This window comes from Ochlerotatus camptorhynchus, unplaced genomic scaffold (genome assembly GCF_037179485.1).
Source record: "Ochlerotatus camptorhynchus isolate MF236.1 unplaced genomic scaffold, CSIRO-AGI_Acam_v1.1 ptg000330l, whole genome shotgun sequence".
Taxonomy (NCBI): domain Eukaryota; kingdom Metazoa; phylum Arthropoda; class Insecta; order Diptera; family Culicidae; genus Ochlerotatus; species Ochlerotatus camptorhynchus.
Window position 1 is genome coordinate 13,223,475 of NW_027040818.1, and position 25,742 is coordinate 13,249,216.

Genomic DNA, 25,742 nt, shown 5'->3' on the forward strand with positions numbered 1-25,742 from the left:
CGCACTTTCCATTATGATGAAAACCGAACACCGCACATAGATACAGTGTGCGATCGCTCGGTTCTACGGACACCCAAACTTGGTTCACACAGGTCCACAAGTCGTTTTCAATAGCTCTCGCCTTTAACCCAGAACGAACTGCCACGAGAACACCACCTCCGGTAGACTGTTTTTCGGATTCCTGTCACAGCGGAATGATGTCACATAGAATGATGTTGATAAGATTGAATTTTGATATCTTCAGCAAAGTTGCTTGAAATTGAATTATCTATAACTTCGTAGAAACAACTTTTAGGACTAGGATCACCCTAGTCACGACCTATACCAAAAGAAAGATCTTATATTATAGACAAACGGTGGACAAACTCTCTGCAAAATGTCAAACCTCTAGAGTGAATGGTTTTCGAGATATCGATTCTAGTCGTGAAAAGAAACCTAACCAAACCTATCCTGTTCTTATCAACTTCAATAGTATGTATTAGTATTATTATTGACCACCGGCAGCACGCCTTCTGGGCAGGAAAGGGAACCTCCACGTATTTCGCTTCGCTGGGAGAACTGTTAAGGGACACGCAGGAAAAGGGTCACCACGCGGAGATCGTCTCCTTGGATATCTCCAAGGTCTTCAACAGAACATGGACGCCGTTAGTACTTCAAGAGTTTATCACCTGGGGATTTAAGGGAAATATCCTTTCCTTTATCCGAGGCTTTCTGGCAAGACGATCGTTTAAAGTCGCCGTGGGGAACACCAAGTCTCCTTCTTTCCCGGAGAAAACAGGGGTGCCACAAGGCTCGGTTATCGCGGTGACGATTTTCTTAATAGCGATGAACCGGATCTTTACTCGTTTGCCGCTTAACATCCACATTCTCTTCTACGCGGATGACGTGCTAATTGTGGCCACCGGCCGCACCATCGCAAGGACCCGCATCCAAGCACAAGCAGCTGTATCGGCAGTTGCCAAATGGGCGGCCTCAGCCGGGTTCCAACTCTCATCTGCAAAGAGTATCCGCTGTCACGTCTGCGCTTGCGGTCACCGAGTCGGTGGCGCCTCTATCAAGATCGGGGATCAACCGATCCCCCTGAAAAAAACGATACGCAAATTGGGCGTTCTAGTTGATCGACACTTAACCTTCACGCAACACTTCCAGTGCGTTAAGGATAGTTGCAAGACCCGCATAAACCTTATCAAAACAATCTCCATTCCACACCGCATCAACAACCGAGCTATCCGGCTGCATGTAGCCAAGGCAGTTATTGACAGCCGTCAACTCTACGGTCTGGAGCTCACCGCAATTGCCAAGGACCTTGCACCGGTTTACAATGGCTACATCCGGGTAGTCTCAGGTCTCCTGCCCTCGACGCCGGCCGACACAGCCTGCGCTGAAGTCGGGATACTTCCTTTCCGGTTTCGAATCGACACCGCAGTCGCCATCAAAGCGGCTGCCTACTTGGCAAAAACATCGGGTAACGAATGGATCTATCTCTTCGAGGAGGGGAGCAGAATCTTCCGTACAGCAGCTAATACCGACCACCTCCCAATAGCCAAGAGCCACTGGCTGGGAGGAAAAAGTTGGCAATCGAGACCATTAAACATCGAAAGCCGAATTAAGGACCAGTTTAGGGCAGGAGACAACTCGGCGGCGCTCAGACATTCCATCGCGGAGATGCTAAACTCCGGGTACACCAGGCATACGCATCGTTTTACGGACGGGTCCAAATCGCACAACGGAGTTGGGATAGGCATTGCGGGAAAGATCTCGCCAACGAGCTTGAGTCTACCGCCACAATGCTCGGTTTTTTCTGCAGAGGCAGCGGCGATTTTCGAAGCAGCAACCACACCATCCGACCGACCAGTCCTAATCCTCACAGATTCACACAGCGTAATTTCTGCTCTCCGGTCCAACATGCCCACTCATCCGTGGATTCAGGGAATCATCAGACATGCAAATTCCCAACACAGTATTCGATTGGGTTCCGGGGTATTGTGGCATCACTGGAAACTCCGACGCTGACAGACTGGCCGGGGTGGGACCATCTGGTGACAGGTACACCGATGAAGTTCCCCTTCCGGACATCAAGCGATGGGTCGAAACTTCCATGCAGGCTAGGTGGCAAGAAGAATGGTGGCAAACCAAGGACCGCTTCTAAGGAAAATCAAGGAGAGCACGCGTCCATGGAAGGACCTTGGGAACCTTCAGGCTTCGCACATGTCACACCCGGCTCTCACACGATTTCGGCGGAGGAGTTTTCCGCAAGGCCTGCGTCATCTGTAATATTCCAGCCACCGTCGAGCACATCCTCTGCGTGTGTCCAAAGTACGAGCTCGTGCGGCAACACTACGGCCTTTTGGGGAATGTCGGCGACGTACTGGGCGACGAACCTTCGATCCTGGCTTCCCTGATCTCCTTCCTGAAGGACGCTGATTTGTTTTTCAATGTTTGATTCCTTCCTTTCGGTCGTCGGGGCATCTCTACCGGACGGGGGCACCGCTCTGCCTTGTTCGGATTAGTCAATAAGTTAACTCAATGTCAATGGTCTAGTTTGTTCTTCTGTGTTTCCCAAATTTTAAATGTCGTTCAACCAAAGCTCTGTAAATTCCAACTGTGTTTTTTCCCAAGGCAGGCCTTATATCTCTGATATTTTTCCTTCAAAATGAAGAACTAGCAAATGGCTAAAATTCACTAAGAAGAAATAAAAGTAATATTTTTGGCGACCACAGATTCTAAATTCAGCCGAACCAGTTTGGATCGTGCGTTGATAAGCGATGGATAATGGTTTTAACTGGAAACTGCTCTTGACAAGCTTAATTGATCTAGCTAGATATGAACATGATTTATATCAACTTTGATATGTGACTCTAACCGCTAGATTCAATCATTCTGCGATCTCACAATACCCTTAAATTGTGTCAAAACAGCAAATGCGCTCACCATGAATTCATCTGGCGTTTCTAAATTATCTCCAAATGCGATTGTGTCCATTGTGTTGTCTGCCACTAGAAAAAAAAATACAAACTCATTAGAGAAATTCTCCAATCAGAATCAGTTCTACTCACTGCTCAGCCCATCCATGCTGTCGTCTATGCTGGAGAGGAAATCGGGCGTGTGTGGCATCGATTGCGACGTCGACGATTCGCTCAGTCCGCTGTCACCTGACTCCTGGCGTGAGTGATCCGTCAGTCCGGACAGGAACGGATCTTCCCCTATCTGTAATGACGCGAGGTTCCAAATCATTTCCTGTTTATTCTACACACACACACACACAAGAAAAGAACAATCATTGCTCAACACTTACATGTGACCTAATTTCCTGTTGTCGCCTCCGGAGGCGCTCTCGCTCCAGCTGCAGGTTGTACAGTCTGACCGATTGCTCTTGTGCTGCCCAATCTTGGTTTGCTGTTTGGAGGAGGAGGAGGAGAAAAGAATCGGTTAGCGCGTTCAGTTTGGGTTGGATTTTTGCACAATTGCCGTTTCCGGCGAGTGGCGCCCCGTGGTCATTATTCTACTTCTTAAAGCGAGTTTTTTACTAGTTTATATATGGAGGATGGAGGCACGAAGCCCCGTTCCGGAAAGTGAGTCAGCAGTAGCAAGGCAAGCAGAGTCAGAGAGAGAGATAGATAGGTCAAGTGACACGCAGTATCATCATGTGCACAGGAAAGCGGGTGGCTGGCGGCAGAAATGGAAGAGCGTTTAATGTTCATGATAGGAAGCCTTAGAAAGTGTATGAGCTGCAACTTGTTGAGGTATGACAGTTAGAGAGGTTACGGAGTGGAAAAGACCGGTGGTTAGTGTCAAGTCCCGAGGATCCAGTCAAGGGGTGTTAGACGGGAGCAACAAAAGAATAGTATTTCATAATGCTTTCTGAATGGTAAATTTCAGACTCTGGTACGGGTTCGAATGATGCTCGAGTGTTGAACGTGTGTTTCTGGTTGGTATCTAGAGGCTACTACTCAGGCGCTACAGAAGGGGAAGATGACGGTGTGTGCTTCGGTTGGCTGGGACAACAAAAAACGGAACACCTACACAATCGAGGATCCCTCCAGGTGGTCGTCCGCGTCGCGTGGTTGATGTAGTACCGTTCGCCTTTGGCCGTTATTCCTTCCTCCCAACCTTCCGGAAGTGGACCGAGATTGACATTACTGTTGTTGTTGTTGTTGGTTAGCATCGACACGTTGGTCGGTGGCGGCGGCAGCAGCGGCAGATCGTTCGACATTTCAATCGAATCTGAAAATACCACTGAAAAAGACAGTAGAAAATAAGATTCCTTGCTGGTTGGTGGTTAGTTTTTTTAGAAGGAGGTGGGGTGTGTAGGGACAGCGGAGAATAGGGCGGGGGGGCGTGGCAAGAAAGGGAGGCTGTTGTGGCTGATGCAGGTGCAATGATCAGTCTGATTGTTGTTATGCACAATATTTACAAAGGAAGGCTCCTGTTTGACCCTTTCCGACGGTAGCAGACCCTAACTAGGTATATGTATAAAATTTGAACACGAAAAAATCCGGACACATTAAAAACGCTGCCATTAAGGAATTGTTTGAGTAAAATTTTCCTAAGAGTGTATAGAATAACAGTAGGCATTGGTTGTCAGGATAAGTTCATTTGTTTACATCATGGCTTCACCGGATCAAGTACGTCGTGGAAATCCTGGGCAGGAATTTTACACCTCGGTTGACCGGAGTGCCCGGTAGAATTTAAAATCAAAAATTAGTCGAAATTCCAAAAAACCTCCTTGTCTGGTAAGCAATCTGCAGTTGTGGGCTGAAAAGTGAAATTTTCGTTACTTCTGGGACAATAAACCAAGCAAATTTACCAATTATTTAACACATACTGAAGAAAAAAGGTGGAACTGAAATTGACCAGAAGGATTTCTATGGGTCTGGGTTCAAGCCCAGCCGAGGTCGGTTTCTGAGGCATAAAAATCTCTGGTCACGTCTTCCTTCTGAAGGGAAGTAAAGCCGTTGGTCCCGGCCCATGTGTGTTGAATGGATGTGATATCCTACGCAGGTGTAGAAGCTGCCTTCCTGCACATTCGATTGCCGTCAATGGATTGCAATCGATGTCCGTCGGTGATTGGCACTAGATTGCGGAACAGAGACCGACGTTAAATAAAGAAAAGAAGAAGAAGAAGAAGAAGATTTCAAGCGGAATGGAATTTGGCAGTCAAACAAGTGGGAACAGCGCTCGTGCAAAAGATGAAGGGGGCTATGGTAAGAAGGAAGACTGAAACAATGGTCTTACAATAAGCATAATACCTACTAATGCATAGCTGTTACATTGAACTATGAAAAATAAAACGCATTTTTAAACCGTAACAAGATTTTCAAGTCTGGATTTTTTCGTGTTCAACCTTCAATAGGACATCAAATCTATTCTTAAAACAAAGTAAGCAATATTTTTAGTTTTGTTCTGAATCCGGTAAAGTGACTTTTTCTTTTCTTGTAAGCGACACCGTCCTCAACCAGACTGAACATTTAACCACAGAAAAACAGACAGTATGTAACATTGTTTGAGACCTGGCAAGCAAGCTTTTTTTCCGCGAAAATTAGCTCGCGAGATGTCGTTAGTGAGTTCCGTGATGATATTTTTAACTAAAATTTATCTAAAGTGTTACGTTTGTTTGTCAACATCCAGCAAACCAGTAAAGCTATTTTTTTTCGAAAAGTTCCGGCTGGAACGGAAATCGAATCGTCACTTCGTGGCACACACAAACCGCCTGAATGGTCGAGGGGTGCTCCCGCTAATTCCACGACTACAATTTTCGCGTTTTTATGTTCTTTGTGTACATATATTTTGTAATTTTGGCGTTTGTAAAATACTTTGGCATTAGCTATTACAATTTTGTTTAATCGTGGTGAAATTTTAGTGATTATTTCGACGTTTAAAGGCCATTTTTGTAGGGTTTTATGACGAAGGACTACGTTTTTAATTTCTATACCGGGGGCCACATTAAAAAAAATAAATCCAAATTCAGACATGTAACGAAAAATCCCAAACACGGACGTAACGATAGAGCGCAAACCGAGCACACGACACATTGCGCATACTCACATGAGCGAGCTCACCGCTCGGTTGACCGCTCACCATTTCACCAAAGAATGGAAGGGAGGAGACAAGCAGCGGTAATATAAACGCTTGCCAAATCGTTTTCTTCGTCATTTACTTTCGAGCAACGGACGGATAAGCGTTGGATACGACGTATGAGTGGAACAGCACGCATCGCACCAATACGAAAACGACGACGAATGTACCCACATACCTGGTGTGAAAGAGTCAAGTAGTGCTAGTTGTTCTTTCACAACAATCCAATTCAATGCTGGTCGGAGCGGAGCACGTCTTGGTCTGGTGTGAATGCTGCCATATACCTACTTGCAAGCAACTAGGAACGCTCTGAGTAAAAATATTCCAAAAGGGAGGGGCCTAATTAACTATTGTGGAAGTATAAAACAGTCTGTAATTCATTAAACGTGATCAGTTGCAATTCCATTAGCATTAGGGGACAGTCGTCACAACTAATTTCAAAGACCCAGAAAGTGGACGTGGACATCGGAATGAGAAGCATTACCAACGGTAACGACATCCTTCAAACGTTGCTGAGTTTGACTACAATAATCACCTTGAAAATTTGTTTTTATGATCCCTAGATGGTGGGTAAAACAGGTTCACAAAATTGAAATATTTTTGAACCATGGAGAGAAATAACAGCAAAGAATCATCAACCAGTGCCAATAGCAGTGTTCGGAAAATCACTATCAGTTTTGGGTCATTGAGTGTCCGTGAGAGAATCAACTTGCGTAAATCATCCAGCCCTAAACATTCCCGCCGACGTCAATTGGTAGCACGTTTATGCATTTCGTGTTAGTTCTTAATCCACTGAAGCAAATACAATAGCAATAACTTCAACAACCCTTTCGATGGACACCAGGAAAAAACAACAAACGGTCCTTTTCAGGGCCACCATTTGAAAAACAAAAGGCCCTTTTCAGGGCCAACAACTAACAAACAAACGACCCTTTTCAGGGCCACCAATTCAAATACAGAATGAGAGAACTAAAGACTCAACATATTTGTTCTAGGCCTAGTCCACTAGCGGTCCTACGTCAAGCTTGCGTTCGTGCCCCTAGGCACAGACCCTACTACTTTTGTTTGTGTCTTATGGTAATTTTGGTCATACTCTTCAATATCAATATTGGTGGATTGCTAGTGTATGGAAATTCTCAATGTGGGTCCCATTCATCGAAAGGTTGAGTTTGTTGGTAGTTTGAGAACCGCTGCACTGAAGCATTTAGAACGCTGAACTAAGAAAAAAAAAGATCCAAAACGTATGGAAAACACATATGTTAGGTCCCTGAACTTTTTTGAAGATCTCTGATTTGGACAAATTTTCGAAGTTCCGACTTAACCCTTTCGAGCTACGCGCTATGATTGGTTGCATAAAACCAAAAGTAATAGATTGCTACATTTTTCAGCAAAGTTGTAGTTCTACAGGAAAAATATGAAAGCACCAGTTTATAGCCAAACTCAAAGACCTAGATCTTCAAAACCTTATGAAGGTATTATGTTAACATAGACTTAAATCTGGACAGCGACGATATCTTTAGCAACGGATCATGCACTGTCATGTTAATTAAACCCAATTTGACAATTCTAGATGAATTTGCTTAGTTGTAACCAGTGATGGAAAAGTTCGCGATAACTCACTATGACTCGCGAACTTTTCCCATGGTGAACTTCGTTAAATATCGCGAACTTTTCCAACACTGGTTGTAACACGTTCTAAGTATCCCAGATTGTCCAGGAGTTCAGACTATTTGATCTACTGGATCAACCAAGGCCTGTGCGATGTCCTCAGTCACGAAACCTACTCAAACATGTTCATTGAGATGTTTCACATCCCTTATAATATATTTTGATGTATGCAGCGCTCAAGGTTCTCCAAACTATCCTGGAATTCAGAACAAATGATCTACCGGATCAATAATTACTGATACAATGCCCTAAGCTTCGAAACAACTCCAAACAAGTTCATAGATATTATGCACATCATTTAAGTTTCAATTCCATGTGTATACGTTGTTTTAGGTTCTCCAAACAGTCCAGGAGATCAGCCTATTTGAAAACAGACATGTTCATAGGATTTTTAAGCATCACTTATAATCCATGTTGAACTATATAAAATGCTAAAGAATCTTCAAATCACCCTTGTGTTTCAATCAAGTGATCTACCAGATCAAATGATCAACTAGATCAACCATGACTGATACAAAACCCTTAGTTACGAAACAATTCCAATTCCATTGAGATTATGCACATCATTTACGTTTCAATGAATAAGATGTTCTAGGTGTTTCAAATTGTCCTGGAGTTCAGACTATTTGATCTACTGGATCAATCACGGCCTGCACGATTCCCTCAGTGACGACACCTGCCCAAACATGTTCGTAGAGTTTTTGCGCGTCACTTATAATCTATGTTGATGTCTATACGATGCTCTTGGTTCTCTAAATTATCCCGGAGTTCAGTTCAAATCATCTACCCGATCAACAATGACTAATTCAATGCCCTTAGTTGGGGGCGACCCCGGCGTAGTGGTTAACAGTGGTCTTTGTTGATCCGGTAGATCATTTGAGCTAAACTCCAGTATAATTTGGAGATCCCTGAGCCTCTTAGATACCGCAGAATAGATTATAAGCGATGCGCAAAAATCCTGTGAACATGTTTGGGCAGGTGTCGTCGCTGAGGGAATCGTACCGGCCTTGGTTGATCCAGGAGATCAAGTGATCTAAAAAACAGGACAATTTGGAGAATCTAGAACTTCTTATATCCATGGAATTGAAACGTAAATGATGTGCATAATCTCTATAAACCTGTTTGGAACTGGTTCGTAGCTAAGGGCCTTGTATCAGGCATAGTTGATCGGGTAGATCATTTTATCTGAACTCCATGATAATTTAGAGAATCTTGAGCACCTCATATTGAGGTATATTCTCAAGATTATAAGTGATGCGCAAAAACTCTATGAACATGTTTGGATTCAGTAGATCATATCGGCTGAACTTCTGGATAATTAGAAGAACTTACAACGTCTTATACACATGGAATTGAAACGTAAATGATGCGCATAATCTATTTGAACTTGTTTGGAGATGATTTGTTATTAAGGGCATAGCATAAGTCATGGTTGATATGGTAGATCATTTGATCTGAACTACAGAATAATGTGGATGTCCTAGAACATAAACAAAATCTTCCCAATATTATTAGGTATTTGTACTTAAATAGCCGTATTCTATAAAAAAAAGCATTCTCCTTAAATTATGCGTTAGAAAAAATTTAGACTGAAAGAGTTAAAGCGCATTTCAAGTATGTACAGCTCAGTTTACTCAACAGGATGGTTAATTTCTAATTCTTTGATTTTACTTGACATCATGCAGAGATGATTTAGCCAAGGTTTGAAAATCACTTTATCTACAGCCAGGTTTTCGTTCAAAGCGTGCTTCTTTTTCATTTTCATTTCGTGCTGATAGTCTAGCTAGGCGTTATAGAAATGTTGCGAAACAAAATAAGAATTCATTTTAGAGCCCTGATTCAAATACAAGTCCCTTGAGAATAACCTGTGAATTCAATTCAGAACTTCCTTTCTTCTCCCCGGAAATATCTTGGAATTCATCTCAGATTTTCTTAGGACTATATATCAAAATTTTGAATTCTGGACGGAGCTCCCTTAGAATTTTTCGCTCGGCGTTTTAATGTATCCTCCTAAATATTTCCTTTGGATGAACAGTTTAATTCCTTTCAAATTTACCTCAAATTTCCGTAGGTTTTCTTGGCAGAATTCTATAAAAAAAATCCTGAAATTTTTGAAACCTGTTGCAAGTTCTTTCAAGTTCCAAAGCTTTGAAAATTCTCAACCCCAGATAAAAAAAACGGATTATAAACATTTTTAGAATTAACAAATCTCAAAAATATGTCGTATTCTAAGACTATACACAACTGTCGAAAGCAATCTTGGAAATTTTCTTACATCCCAAATTTATTCAACCACCGATTTATCGCAAATTAACGATGAAAGCTGGTAGAGGTGTCGCTCATCTAGCTGATGGTGTCGTTATTTTGCATCTGTAAGCTTTTATTCGCGAGAAATCGACGAATAAAGCCATTGTTTACAAAAGTGATTTCGCCCCTTTTAAAATGTTGACATCGTTATTATTACTTTGGACCACCTGCTGAAGGTGACCTTTGGAGCAAAAAAAAATCTCTTTTAAGTCTTTTTATGGTAGAGTGTACTGGCTGCGTTCGTTTTGTTGAAACACTGATGGCAGTAAGGCCTGTACTCGAAAAAAAATGCACCAGACAAAAGTGTTCGCCAAAAATTTATTTTAAGTCGGATTTTCTTGAAACTTTCAGGGAATGAACTAATACATCAAGCATAACATTTGATAACGGCACAAAAGCATTTGTAAACAAACTTTCTAAAGCCCTTTACACGCGAACCAAAGTACGCCCACGCAAACCAACAACATCATCGGATAAGGGCAAATATCACCTTTCCGAAAGTGGTATTGGTTTGCGTGGGCGTACTTTGGTTCGCGTGTAAAGGGCATTAGAAAGTTTGTTTACAATTGCTTTTGTGTCGTTATCAAATGTTATGCCTGACATATGGATTATGTTTCGGCATAATTACTTTATTCAATTTCCTTTCCATCGCTGAAAGCCCGCACCTTTCCCTTAAGACCCCTCATTACATTTTGTGCAATGGTGGGGCCGACCTTTTTGGTCACTTTCAACCATTCTTTCTTCAACTCCAGCTCGTTCTTAAACACCTTGGACGATTTTCGAACTTTGGTCTTCATAATGGCCTAAAATCTTTCCACCGGACGAATCTCTGGTGAATTTCCCCCAAATTTGTTGGCGGTTTTTGGTACAAAACAACGTAATTGTCTCTGTACCAATCCAACGTCGATCGCGCGTAATGGCATGATGCGGCCAAAATAATGTTTTGCCTCCGTGGGACCGCAGGAAGGGCAACAGACGCTTCTGGAGGCACTCAGTGCGGTAAATTTCGCTGTTGATGGTACCCATTGTGATGTACGGCTTACTCAGTTTACCGCATTGGCATATGGCCTGCCAGAGCAAGTTTTTTTTTAATTTCTATTTTAAGAGATTATTAGCCATAGGCTAGTTCATCTCTAAAGCCAGAGCAAGTATTTTTTGGCGAATTTGTCCACTTTTTTCTTCCTTATGTCTTCCGGAACATCAAACCGTGATTTGGCAACGTAGAACTCCAGCCCCAGTATCTGCTTTGCGTCTGCCTTGATGTAGGTTTCGTCGCCCATAACCACACACATCGGTTTCGTTAACCACTCTCGATACAGCTTCCTTGCGCGGGATTTGGCTGCCGTGTTTTGTTGATCACGCCGGTTCGGTGCCTTCCGGACCTTGAATACACGAAGTCTAGCTCGTTTCATGGTTTGCTGAACGAACCAGGCGGAACACTTTGCCTTCAGAGCCGCGTCGCGAATCGAAAGGTTCGGATTACGCTTGAAATAATCCAACACCTTCCGGGCCTTCACAGGGTCGGCTGTCTTCGATTTTCTTCCACTTTCAGCCCGCCGCTCGGTCGTCTGGGACTCCTTAAACGATTTTACCACCCGAGACACAGTTGTATGGGTGATTCCCAGTTGTCTTCCGATCCATCTCATGGTCGCAGTCGGATTCACTCCAAACTAGTTATACCCAGATTTTCATCAATTTTTACCCACGGATAAAAAAGTTACACACGGATAAAAATGGTGCATTTTTTCGAGTACAAGCCTTAAGCTGCATGGAGAATAATACGCGATTTAATTCAGATTTTCAAAAATCTAGATTAAATTTTAATACCCATTCGGTAAGCACCAAGAGAGGATAAAACATAGAAAGCACGCAGCCATTCTCTCGCGTATAGTAAAGAATTTCAAGGTGTGAGTGTATTCAGTGCAGGTGGAAGATGAGTACTAGACCAACAATTGAAATAGGCGGAGTATCCAAACATAATCAATGGATACAAACGCTAATTTCTCAAGAATAAAAACACACCTAGGCAAACTTACCATGCCATTCGATAAAGGAACATTGTTCTTTCAGATGTTGGTGTAAGATTGTGTGGATGTGTTTCGATTCACGTGAAATTTGCGCCATTTCTTACGTTTGGTTGCTCCGCCTATTTAAATTTTTGGTCCAGATATTCTGCTCATTGCTGATTTAGGATCTGCCGTTGACGTTGGAAGCCGTCTTCGAATAACCCACTTCTATCTTGTTCAACAAAGCCAGTTCAGTGTTGAAGACAAACATACAGAATGCATTCAAAGACGATGATGCTTTCTTTGTAACGTCGTGTAAGAAGATTATTTCGGAGATGCTGTATTGCGGATTGCTCAAGGATCACGTTCCAACGAATCGCGAATATGATATCGGACTTGTTAGTTTTTTCGTGGACTTAAGGGTGAGCATTTTGGACAGGTCGACAAATCACTGGGTCTCGTTGAAGAGTGCGCAGGAGAGGCGCCACCTAATAAAGTAATACTGTTTCATTATTAAGAGAGAGATTATCTATATAGCGAAGTTGTCTGAACTTGATGGTGATGATGATCCCACCACTTACCCCGACAAAGGTTTGAGCTGGACGATTTATCTTTAATATAATTAAGTATAACATCTTAACCAGATGAGCTACAAATACGAACTGGTTACAATTGGGGGAGTTTTTTTTTATCTATGATCGGTTGCTGATCTGGCCAAAACCAGGCCCAGGAGACAATTTCTAGTTCCTCAATCCCTATTATTTGCCACTGAGAAGCTGTTCCGAAGCCAAGTAGAACCTCCACGAGACGTCCCACAATTAGTACCATCATTCGTTGAACCTGACTATTGGCCACGATCAAAAATCAACTACATACATCATTTCAGGCATAACATTTGATAACGGCACAAAAGCATTTGTAATCAAACTTTCTAAGGCCCTTTACATGCGTACCAAAGTACGCCCACGCAAACCAATACCACTTTCGGAAAGGTGATAGTTGCCCCTTTCCGATGATGTTGTTGGTTTGCGTGGGCGTACTTTGGTTCGCGTGTGGAGGGCCTTAGAAGGTTTGTTTACAAATGCTTTTGTGCCGTTATCAAATGTTATGCCTGATTTGTTTATTTCAAATCGACACTACCATAAACCGGACTAGTTCATGTTGATCTTCGTCAAGCTTTGTCTACAATTTGGACTTCTACATCAACACATGTCACGCAGCATTCAGGTTCAATTGGCTAAACTTGGTGAGTTCGTTCCATTTTGTAAATTTTTATCTTTTCAAACCAGTAACATTGGGAGATCACCTTTTTGTGGTGCGTTACTGGTATAAGATCTACCACCGAACCCTAGTCGTGACAACTTCAAACTAGGGAATCAGGATTTTTCAGTAATCAAAGTATTACATTTTAGTGCTTATGACTTGATAATAGTGACAAGACTCGGGTAGTGACCACCGCCGTTATGCATTTCTATATTGTGTATTTCAAATCAAAAATATTGTTTATGTTCATAGAGTTTACATAATCCTTTTCTCTTAGTCCCCTTTGTCCTTCTCCTTTTCCTTTCCCTCTTCTCTTTTCAGAAAGCGAGTAATGGCGCTATATCCATACGTCATAAAAGGCTAGGACAAGAGTTAGTGCTCATGCCCCAACCGTCAGAAGAAAATGGAGCATCACTTAACCTTTCTAGCTTTGATGCTTCCAACGACCAACCAATCATATAATTACCAAAGTCGGAACGTACGGTACGAGATATCAACGTTTCATCCATTTATTGGATTCTGAACCATCTTGTTTAAATCTTCGATTTAAACAGGCCCGATGTTTTCTGAATCATCTTGTCCCTTAAATGCTGCACAGTAGGCCTGGTCCTTTTGATATGTGTGACGCATCTTTAATGTGAAACATATATCAAATAGACAAGAAAAATTATGGAGGTATATCCATCATTTTCCAGGATGCTTTCAAGAACTGGCTGTGTTGGTATTAGATTAGATTAGATTAGAAATACGACCTGGTTACAATTGGTTGTTTCACAGCGATATAAATGTGAAAAAGGTTAGGCGTGCATCTCTTTGTTCAAAGTTTTGTCCACCACTGTTCACAAGCATTCCAACAAGTTCAGCGATCTTGCGACGAGAGGTTCAGAGAACTTTCGATAAGAAGTTCACAGAACTTTTGAAGAAAATTTTAAAGAACTTCCCTGAAGTGCACAGAACATCATTAAAGATCCCTGAAGCTTCTTCTTCTTCTTCGCATTTCAAGCTTATTGCGTGCTCTCAACTTAGTGTTCTAGATGCACTTCCACAGTTATTAATTGAGCGCTTCCGTGGCTGTACCATTTTTGCATTAGTATAATTGTGTGGCAAGTACAATCATACTCTATGCCCAGGGAAGTCGAGAAATTTTCCAACCCGAAAAATTCCTAGACCGGACCGGGAATCGAACCCAGTCACCTCCAGCATGGTCTTGCTTTGTAGCTGCGCCTTTACCGACTGAGCTAAGGGTGGCCCCCGAAGCTCCGACGAGCAATTTAGAGTATTTCCGTCGAGAAGTTTAGATATCTTTCAACGACAAGTTCAGGGAATTCCCAACCGAATGTTCATTGAACTTCCGATGAAAAGTTCATAGAACTACAGACGCGAACTTCAGAGGACTTCCGACGAAAAGTTCACAGAATTTTCGAAGTAAAGTTTCCAGAACTTCCGGCGAAAACTTTACAGAACTTCATTCAATTTCGCTGACGTTCGCAGAACTTCATTAAAGATCTCTGAAATTCCAACCAGAAGTTTAGCGAACTTCCATCTAGAAGTTTTGAGAACTTCCAACAAGAGGTACACAGAACTTCCGACAGAGATTTTCCGCCGAGAAGTTCAGAGAACTTCCGACAAGATGTTCACAAAGCTTCCTTGAAGTTCCGACGTAAAGTTTAGAGAACTTCCAACGATAAGTTCAGAGATCTTCTAAAGAGAAGTTCCGACAACAGAGAAGCTTAGAGAATTTCCAACAAGAAGTGCAGAGATCTACTATTGATATCTAGAGTTGATATGGATTAGCATTACATAAGAGGTAAAATATCAAGAAACAATATCAAAATATAGCATGCCGAATACCATTTTAAAAACAGATGCTGATATTTGCATATCATACAAATATCTAAACTTTAGTACTTTGTTATTAATTTAATATCGTAATTGTTAAATTTGCTATTGGAACGAAGCCACACATTTCAGATATTAGTTTTTGATATTTTACCTCTAGGCATATCATATTTTGATATCAAGGTCATAATTTTGTATGACTGAGATATTCTAGGTATATCTAACCGGGTTCTGACGAATAATTCAGAGGACTTTAGATGAGAATTTCAGAGAACTGTCAAGGAGAGGTTCATCATAGAACTTGCGAGGAGACGATCAGAGAACTTTCGGCGAGAAGATCAAAGATATTCCGAGGAGAAATTCAGTGAACATCCGAGGAGATGTTTAGAGATGTTCCGAGGAGAAGTTCTGCGAACAGCCGACGAAAAATTCAAAAAAACTTCCGATGAGAGCTTCACAAAATTTCCAACGAGAAGCTCAGAGAACTTCCGAAGAGAAATTCACAGAATCTCCAACGAGAAATTCAAAGAACTTACAAGGAGAAGTAAAGGGTGTCCACGATGAAATTGCCACACTATGAAATTGGTCTAACTTTTTAACCGTTGGGTAGAATTTAATGAAAATTTGGGTGGATTTAGTTCATAGTGCATTATTTACATCCTGCAAGTTTTAAAGTCCTGTGATCAAAACTCGCGGAAATGGAGTCGAAAGAATAGCTCGTGCGTGATAAAATCTTGCGCATTCATCACGAGAACAAGGATCTCTCGCATCGTTCCATCGCTAAAACGTTGGGAATCGCGAATTCCACGGTGTCGCGAGTGATTAAGCGGTTCGAGGAACGGTTGACCACCGATCGGAAGCCCAGAAGTGAAGGAAAAAGTATTCCGTACAACACCAAAAATCACAACCGCGTAGTTGGGGCCTTCAACCGAAATCCGAATGCCTCCGTTAGGGATGTGGCTAAGAAGCTGCACCTAAGCCGAAGTTTTGTCCAGAAGACCAAAACTAAGGCTGGGCTTCGAACGTTCAAGGTACAAAAGGCCCCTAATCGCGACGAGAAGCAGAACAAGTCCGCCAAAACCCGTGCCAGGAAGTTGTACCTCAACATGCTGACGAAAGTTGAATGCTGCATCATGGACGACGAAACATATGTGAAGGCCGACTTCAAACAGATCCCCGGTAACCTGTTTTTCACGGCCAAGGATAAGTTCAGCGTTCCGGAGCATGTCCGCACACAGAAGATGTCCAAATTTGCGAAGAAATTCCTGGTTTGGCAAGCCATCTGCACGTGCGGAAAGCGGAGTGCACCTTTCGTGACCCAGGACATGATGAACGGACAGGTGTACATAAAAGAGTGCCTCCAGAAGCGGCTGCTTCCTCTCCTGAAGGCCCACAACGTCCCAACAATCTCCTGGCCGGATTTGGCCTCATGCCACTACTCCAAGGACGTGCTGAAGTGGTATGCGGACAATAAGGTCAATTTTGTGCCGAAAATGTTCAACCCTCCCAACACTCCGGAGCTCCACCCCATCGAGAAGTACTGGGCGATTATGAAGCAGCACCTTCTTAAACGACCTAAGGTAGTGAAGACAGTCGAGGAACTGAAGAAAGTATGGGTTTACATGCAAAAAACGGTTGATTCACAGGTTGTGCAGAATCTTATGGCCGGGTTTAACGCCAAGGTGCGGGCATTTGCGTATGGACTGTAAATAAAATACAAGTAAAATGGTAAAATGAAGTTTAATAGTTATTTCTCAATCCCTGAAAATTTGATGGCAATCGGATGAAAACTCGAATTTTGCGAATCAATTTTGTGTGTGGCAATTTCATCGTGGACACCCTTTACAGAGAACTTTCGACGAAAAATGCAGAGAACTACTGACGATAAATTCCGAGAACTACCTACTATAAATTCACAGTACTTCCGACGAGATGATCATAGTACGTCCCAGGAGAAATTCATCCAGAAGGAGCAGCATAATATATCCCGAAAAGGCAACAAGTTTCTTGGCAAACATGGATCAATAGTATGATGCGAAAAAGTCCGTTGTGGGATTTCATAGCCTTGCCGATACTTTCAATAACTTGCTCTTCCTCCCGAATAATATGTGTATAAATTTTTCGAATTTATTCGGTGCAGCCGATGAAGATGATGAAAAATAATGCATCCGACCCGCGGAAGAATGTTCCGATTGGGACCAAGCCGTAACAAAATCTCTGGGAACTGCGGTCAGATTCCGCAAACATAAAAAGAAAAATTACATTTGATGCTCGTGCATATATGTGTGTGTGAGAGCGGTGAGAGCAGATTTTGTTTTGGCTGCGTTCTAGATTCCGAGATTCTCTCTAATACGCCGAAATCGGCGTATTAAAGTTATATCCGAGATTAAAATTGAGGGTAATACTGAATGGTCCTTAGCAAAATCAAGGATAATTCAAGATTGGCGTATTATCCACGATGGAACTTACCGTTATGGGAGGAATACACTGAATTAAAATTCATACAAAAAACATCTCAATTTAATGTTTGTAGTTATCTCATTAACAATTGACTACCGTAATACTGCGAATACTGGACGGTCCGTTAATGCGGGTATTTAATTTTTAATTAATTATTACATTTACTTTGCTACATAATAAACATGTGGAATGATTCTGAACTATGACATAAAGTCACGTTAAAATGTACCTGGTATTTTGGGCATAGTACGCATCGATAATCAACTTTAAAAAGTGTCCGAATTTACGGACCAAGTGTCTGGATTTAGGTGCATTACGGTTTGTTCCAAGAAAATCGGTTATTCTTCGAGTTTTCTTTAATTGTTCGGTGACGGTTAAAGCTTTCTATTTTTTTAAGATTTCGATACTGATCACAGATCGCTTCTGCTCAATTTAGAGCACTCAAAGAGATCAGTGTCTTGATTTTTCCGTCGAAATTACAAACTTACTTGATTTAAATAAGTGCCACAGCCAATTTTACAGATGAACCCATGGGTTAACAGTCAAATAAGTCATACATTGCGTATCCCAACCGGATTAATGTGCGTGGCACTTTACTGCACGACACGTGCAGTATCAATTTGATTATTTCCAAAAGTGGGATTTAAACACGCAGGCAAATTGAGGTAAAAGCAAACAATTAACAGATGCCATAGAGTACCTGCAAACAAATGATCTCACACAAGCGAAACAAAACTTCAACGCTATTTCTACGGCCAAGGCTCTTTCCATAGATAGTAATATGTACCAAATACTCGTCGTCTTCGTCGTAGTAGCAACAACCGTTCCCAATCCTAACCCTCCTCATCGTCAACGAAAATCATCAATGAAGTTGTAATTGAACCATTTCATTCATAATTTCGTGCTCCCTCTGTTTGCTTGGTTGTGGTCTAGCCATAGTCCTACATGTTGTGTTAATACAGCTCTCTATCTCTGTTCCGCTCTTTTTCTCATGCTCAGTGATCTTTCTTGTTGTTGTTGTTGTTTTTGTAATGCAACCGACAACCGGACATCGGACATATGAAATTCTCGTGCTCTCACAGCGCTATCTCTAAACCCATACCACTGCAGGGAACTAACTTAACTGCTTCAACCTTTCTCTCTCTCTCCCTGCCACTCTCTCTCGTTCCGTCGTTGATTACTAGTCAGTACACAAATCCACATCGATAAAGAAGTAATGATGGCACACGTCATCACGCTGCCCAGTGCTCTCGAACTTTTGCCTAGTAGAGGCGCTCTGCTCTGAAAAAAAAAACGATAATCATTGATCGCCCATCATCGACGTCGTCATGATTAGCTTCGTCACGACGACGATCACCACTGATCTGCGAGGGTGATCGTGTTTATGGTCAATCCGCTTTCCCAATACAGCAAGGAAACAAGCTATTTCTAGAAGAGAGACCCGCTTGTTTCGAATTTTCAAATTGGTACAGGGGGTTGTGTGTGTCTTGATAAAATAAATTATCCCACACCAGACCGACTGCCAGATCAGGAAAGCCATGTTTACTCCGCTCCGAGCTCGTTCAGTAGCTGTTCTCTGCCCACTATAACTCGGTTGTTTACTTAGCTGGTGCTCTTATTAGCGCCCTCGGCTACTGAAGATCGAACCGAGCGTACCGCCCAAGTCGATGATGACCGAAGCGAAATTTACGATTTCCTCACGAACCAAAATATCCACCATCAGTAGGAAAAGGGTGTGGTGTATGTTTTGATTGAGAACGGGTCAGTCAGGGCCATCCGGCAGGTCTTTGTGTTTATCAGCGCAAAGTCAGTCAGGTGCCTGCGTGGAAGATCCAGTTCTTGGAACTCGGCGGCTGATTGTTTTACGGTGACACATACACTTGCTTGAAAGGCATTACAAAACGCAACGGTAATGGCGATGGCGTCTGCCTCGTTCGTGTGACGACGACGACGACGATGATAATGGGTACATCAAACAAGTGCAGTTATCTTCCGTCGCGTTCCGTCTTCGTACCTGAAGTGCTGCAACACTCATTGGGTGTAGGAGAAACAACCAGCCACAACTGGCGATGGCGACGACGACGACGACGACGTTTGAGCAATAATTACGAAAGTCGTCGCCAGTGGTTGTCCATTTGTGTTGCTTTGGTGCTCTTTGCGTTGCATTGATCGAAGATATGGGCACGGGAAATCGGAAGTCCGATGTAGGACAAGGTTGAGTTTGGTTTTAACGGGAAAGTTCTTGAATTGGGCTGCTTGATTCCGTTTTGATTGCGGAAGATTTGTCTTCTCAGTGCAAATTGGGAGTCCACGTCCAATCGAATGCATTGAACCCGGTTCCGGTAGACTTTCTCCTTAAGGCACACGACTACCGTTAGTGTGATAGAGGCTAAAAATTTCCAACTTTTAAATCAATTAAAATAAGCGTGTACTGGCTGCGTACTTTTTTTTGGTGACAGTTATTTTGAAACTGGTGGAGATCGATTCTCTACATCGACTACCTCTTTCTGATTTTTTATTTATTTTTGATATAGAAAGATCAAAACGTAGTTTTTTTTTTCGGGATGGTAAGCTTCCCCTTAAACAAGATTGATGGAATCCACAAATGACCAATATCATGGCTGATTTTTGCAAGGCAACTCAAGTAACCAATAAGCCGAATAAGTAGTCCTTTCTAACTTATACGAGCCTAATCAGAACTTACAAACATTGGTATAGCCGTTGTTCAGCTGTATGTAGTGAAAAAGGCGAAATAACGTGCCTATGGTTACTTGCAAATTCAGCCATGACAACGGCCATTTGTGGATGCTATCATCCTTGTCCTTAAGATATTCGGACTTTGTTCTTGGCTTCGAATGTCTTATTTTTGTATTCTGGGAGTATGTGGAACTAGGATATTTTATTTTATGATTGAGGATTTCTTTTTAGATTGTAGACGTCGAGCAATAAAGTCAAACATTCAAATTTGAACATTTTTTAGGATTCAGGGACTAATAGAAACATTGATGTTAAAACATTTCCTGAATCTCAAATAAAAAAACACAATTCTATGCATTTCTATGCAAGGTTTTCGGACTTGAAGTAGAGAGAAAGACCAGACTAGAATTCTAAGGAGGATCTCAAGAGAATGTATAAGGAATTCCGAAATGCAACGGTCCAACGAAATTCTGAAGTGAATACAATGAATTGCTAGGAGAATCCTATGGGATATTTCCAAAAGAATTCTAAAGGATTTCAATGCTGATGATATTTACAAAAGAGTTCTGAGAAGTATTCAAGACAGCTCTACGGGAATTCTTAGAAAATTCTGCGAGGAACCTTAAAGATTTATTGCAAAATTATGAGGAAAGTTTCATAGAAGTTCTATGCGGGAATAACTAAGGATAGTTCCAAGGAAATGCCGAAAGGAATTCCAGGGGAATCGAACTTTGAGGATAATTCCAAAGTTATTCTGTAACTGTGAAGAGAATACAAATAACTTCTAGAAGCATTCCATGGGATAATTCCAGGGCTGTTACAACTGGCGCGGAATTCGCGAATTTCGTGGATTTCGTGGTTTCTGCGGATTTGTAGCGGATTTGAACCATTACCATTACCAGTACAGCATGACTCAGATGCTTACACTTTAAACTTTTATATTGGAATTGAAATCTGGAAATGCAGTATTTAATTTAAATGTAATATTGCAAGTGAGTTGCAATTGCTCGCTTCACGGTATCGAGACGGGTGTGCTGTGTCACAGCATCGACACGTATTTTGCAGGTTCAGTATTATGACAGTTAAAATAACTTTATGTCAAAGTTACCCTACCTGATGTTGAGAACTTGGAACAAATCAGTTTGTTTCAGAACCATCACAAATCTTGCCGTCAATATTAATTATTTATCTCTTATCTACCAATATTATTTGAAAATATTTGGGCTTCGTCATCTTCTCTTGTGAATTCTCGATGAACATTTCAAAAGGTGCTATCTGTTTTGATCGATTCTCTTCATCGACTTTCTCTTTGGATAACCACTGCTATACAAATAGATTTTGCGCTATTTTTACCCCATAGTTTGATTAAAGAGGTTCTCATCTAGCGTCCTCAACGTTAAATACAACAGGAAAAATTTTTGCATCTGAGTTATTAACAAAAGAGAATGTCGATGAAGATGAAATTTGCTAAATTAACTTTCCTGAGATTTTTGCGTAAAAAATATGTTATTTTTGTTACTACAACTACTTTATTTCCACAAACGATTTCAAGACATGAGATTAGTTTTAAGAAATCAAATGTACAATCAAAACCACCAAAAGTTGAAGTTTAACATTTACTGAAGTATGAGATGAACTAGCCAACTGGCTGAAAATCTCAATAATAAAGAAGACAAAATATCCTTAAGTCTAAGATCTCATAAACTATCAAAGCAGTGAACCGAGAAATCGGGAAAACCGGGAAAAACCCACGAATTTCGATGACAAATCGGGGAAAAAATGGAGGTTGTTCCGAGAGTCGAAGTGACATTCGTCATTAGTGAAGCGAGAAAAGTCACTTCCACTCTCGAAATAACCCCCATTTACTTGATTTTTTTTTTTCAAAAATAAGATTTTGGATCTTTAAAAATTCTCAAGATTCTTGAACTAGACTAGATTTTTAATGGAAGGAATATAGAGAATAATTTTGAATGGATAACACCAGGGGTTTTTCAGAGAAAATCAATGGGAGTTTTGGATCGAACTTTTAACTCCATGTCACTTGTTTACACTTGTGTCACTTCACTTTAAATTTTAAAATAGCTCAGTGGAAAATTCCAAATCAATTGTGAAGAGGATCCTAGGATCCGTGAAAAATACCAAGTATAACTAATTTAAGCTTAAAATTGCAAAGAAATTCTGATGATAATTTTAAGAAAACTTCGTAGCTAATTCCAAGGGCATCAAGAAATGAATTTCTAGATAATCTTAAGGAAACTTCAAAGCAAAATTGCAGAAGAACTTAGAAGAGAAGTTCAAGATAATTCTGAACAAAATTTCAATTTTTCTGAAGTGAATTGTTTGGGAATTCAAATGAGAATAAAAGCTAATTTTGAGTAGAATTTCAGCAGTAATCTTCAGCAAATTCCTAGAAAAGCTGTTTAATTTGTAGACTGTTATAAATAATTTTTTATGGACTCTCAGAGAGAATCTCAATCTTATTTTAGAAGAATTCTAAAATAAACGCTGAGAAAAGATGGAAAAGGAAATGTTTGAGAATATTATAATAAAATCCTGTTTTTTGCGCTTCAAGGAAGTTCGACTATCGAATTTTGAAGAATTCGAACACAGGTTCGAATTCGTCTCAAGAAAAATGCTGCTGTCTTAGTAATGACTTATTTTACCTAGTGATCCTTTCGGTTTTCAAATTTACGGGTAAACATCGGGAAAAACCGGAAAATTGCTAATCGGAATCCACTGGTCACCATGAAATCCAGAAACATTTCAAAGTTGCAAAATCCGAGCATTAGAAGAATGAAGTCTTAGATATTTGATATATTTCTAGCTCGCTACCTTAAATTTCAAAGTTCGACGTTTCAAATATGTTTGCTAGTTTTGGAACTTGAAAACTTCTCACGTTCCCTAATCTGCTCCCTAATCCCCCCTTCATATCTTCTTGACCTTTTCTGTGTCCAATTGTGGAAAAATTGAATTCTTTAATAATTTCCCCCACAATACACTTGAAAATCTTCTGCAGAACACTCCCTGAATTCACTCTGCAATGCTCCTAATTTTATTAATTATTCTAGCAATTACCTGAAAAAAATCATTTGAAGTTCTCCTTAGTATTCTCTTGAAATTCGCATAGGAGTTTATTTTTAGTCCTGCTCAGAATTTCCATTAATTCTTTGAAATGCTCCTCATAATTTCCTTGGAAATCTCTTTTAAATTTTCTAAAAATTTACACCGGAATATTTTTGGGATAATCCTCAGAATTCCTTGGAAATGATCCTCAAGATGTTGCTAGAGCTATCCTCGGAATTCAGAATTTAATTTTTTTTTTGAACTACGAAGTAAGTCTATGCTGGAGGAAGCTGGCTTCGATTCCCGTGAATTCTTCGGGATGGAAGATTTCTCAACTTCCTTGGGTATATGATTGCACAGGCATAGAAATCTCGATTAAAATGTTGAACACTAAGTTGAGAGCAAGCAAACAACTAATATGCTATAAGCAATAAGCTTGAAATACCATGTACAAATGGTATTTACAAGCAATGAAAACAGTTTTTTATCCGTCGCGGATAAGTATTTGAAGTCGCGGATTTCTTTTGAGAAATCGCGGATTTCGCGGATCAAGTTTTAAAGATCTTGTAACAGCCCTGTAGTTCTAAAAGAATTGAATTTTAAAGATATTTTCAAAAAAATCCTGAGGAGATTCTAGGAAATGTCGGCGAGCATTTAATTCACTAGGTCATACAGAACTTGTCGTTCCTTGAGGTGATATATTATCGCAAATTCGGATGTGCTATGGAGTCCTTCCTACATGGCAAACTCATTGCAGTTGTTGCTCTACGGCTTGAAAATAGATAAATACGGGAACTCTGAGTTCTTTCCCGGCTGTAAACTACGTCGCTAGCAGTCTCATTCCCCAAAGAAAGGTTAACGTCAGTAGCGTCCAGCAGAGTTCTGGCTGATGTCCAGGTCGAATATCTACGACCGGCAAGATTTGTTGTCGGTAGTCCAAGGTTCACCATTCCTGCATAATTTCGGAATGACTTCCTGCATTACAGAGTTTGAATATCAGCAAAACTTTACACAGTAAAAATTAATTTTAATATCACATCAAAGTGGATGCACTTCAATCGTGTCGAAAATATGGTGTGACAAAATTATCATTAATATAGTGCATTAACTGACATTACGCTGCTTTTACTGCATTTGTTTATTTTCGTGGTTATAAAAATTACATGAGATTTTCGACATGATTGAAGTGCATCCTCTTGGATGTAATATTAAAATTAATTTTTTGCTGTGTAGAGAATCGTCCATCCTGTGATTGGTTGTTCTGAAACGCAATCCCCAAGAAAACAAAAAAAAATCCAAACTGAATATTTATGAATGAACGCCTCACACCGTGTACGTTAGTTTACTTTTTGATAGTGCCTGCCAGTTGCGAGTAAACAGAATAAGTTTTACGAGGTTCGATTGATAAAAATGCCATTCATGAATGCAACAACAACTGACGAAAGGCGTTGATGGCTTCTTCCGTTCTTCGTTGCCTGCTTGATATCGAGTGACCAAGTTTTCGTTAAACAAATAAACAAAGATCTACCCCCCCCCCCCCCACTAAATACTGCCCAGTTTTGTTGTGTTGTGACTCAAGAGAGTCTGCCTGTGCTTACAGCGCGGTCTTATCGGTTTCGCTGATTGGAGACCGACCGTCAAAGGGTTTGTTTTCGTCGTCGGCATCCGCCGGCTTCGTCTTCGTCGTCGTCGGTCGATCGTCGTCGTTGGGAAATGCAATTCAAACTGATAATCGACACCACTGCTGGCTGATGATGGCGGCAATCATAGCCGGAGATTACGAATTGACCCCTGGACTTCCTTGCGATTAGTTTCTACTTGTACACGCTATCAGTCCTACAACTGTCGCAGCCGTCATAGGTCAGGTGCTGATTCATAATGGGCTTGATTGATAGTTGCGTGGTAGTGGAGTGTAGAGACCAAGTTAATCGATACGGGTTTATGGTCGTTTGAGATTCAATCGAGTGCCTCGTTTCATTATTGACCACTCTGAATGACGTCAATGTCCATGTACACGGACCATACTCAACCGAGCAATTCAGGCGACAATATTTTCGAGTTGACAACTGATTACGCGCCAAGTACGATTTCGCTAATGAGCCCGAATCGCTTCGCGCGCGTGATTTATATTGCTGACGATAGCTCCGACCTATCTCAGGATGACACTAACGAGGGAACGTGCCTGTAGGTCATGCCCGCAGAATGAAGCTGCTAATACAGCGATGACCCGATTTTGTCAGCCCCCGCTTTGAAAATCGTTTCTACTGTTCTACGAAGCTCATGAGAATGTTTATTTGAATTAGTTTAACTCACTTAATTTTACTTATCTAACTTTCCCGGACGACTCATCCAAAATCCCAACGG

The 25,742-nt window shown here is 41.2% G+C and overlaps 1 protein-coding gene across 2 annotated transcripts in view; it reads right to left on the bottom strand.

Annotated features, from left to right (window-relative positions):
• Nucleotides 1-25,742, bottom strand: part of yki (Transcriptional coactivator yki) — a 139,618-nt gene that overhangs the window by 14,877 nt on the left and 98,999 nt on the right. Inside the window, exons 3-6 of one of the 2 annotated variants that reach the window (XM_065230492.1) lie at nt 4,024-4,236; nt 3,296-3,396; nt 3,057-3,207; nt 2,932-2,996 (exon numbers count right to left, since the gene is read on the bottom strand). In XM_065230492.1, coding sequence (XP_065086564.1) covers nt 2,932-2,996; nt 3,057-3,207; nt 3,296-3,396; nt 4,024-4,236 — 530 coding nt within the window. The remainder of the gene's footprint in view (nt 1-2,931; nt 2,997-3,056; nt 3,208-3,295; nt 3,397-4,023; nt 4,237-25,742) is intronic. The other variant, XM_065230493.1, reaches the window with a different exon arrangement.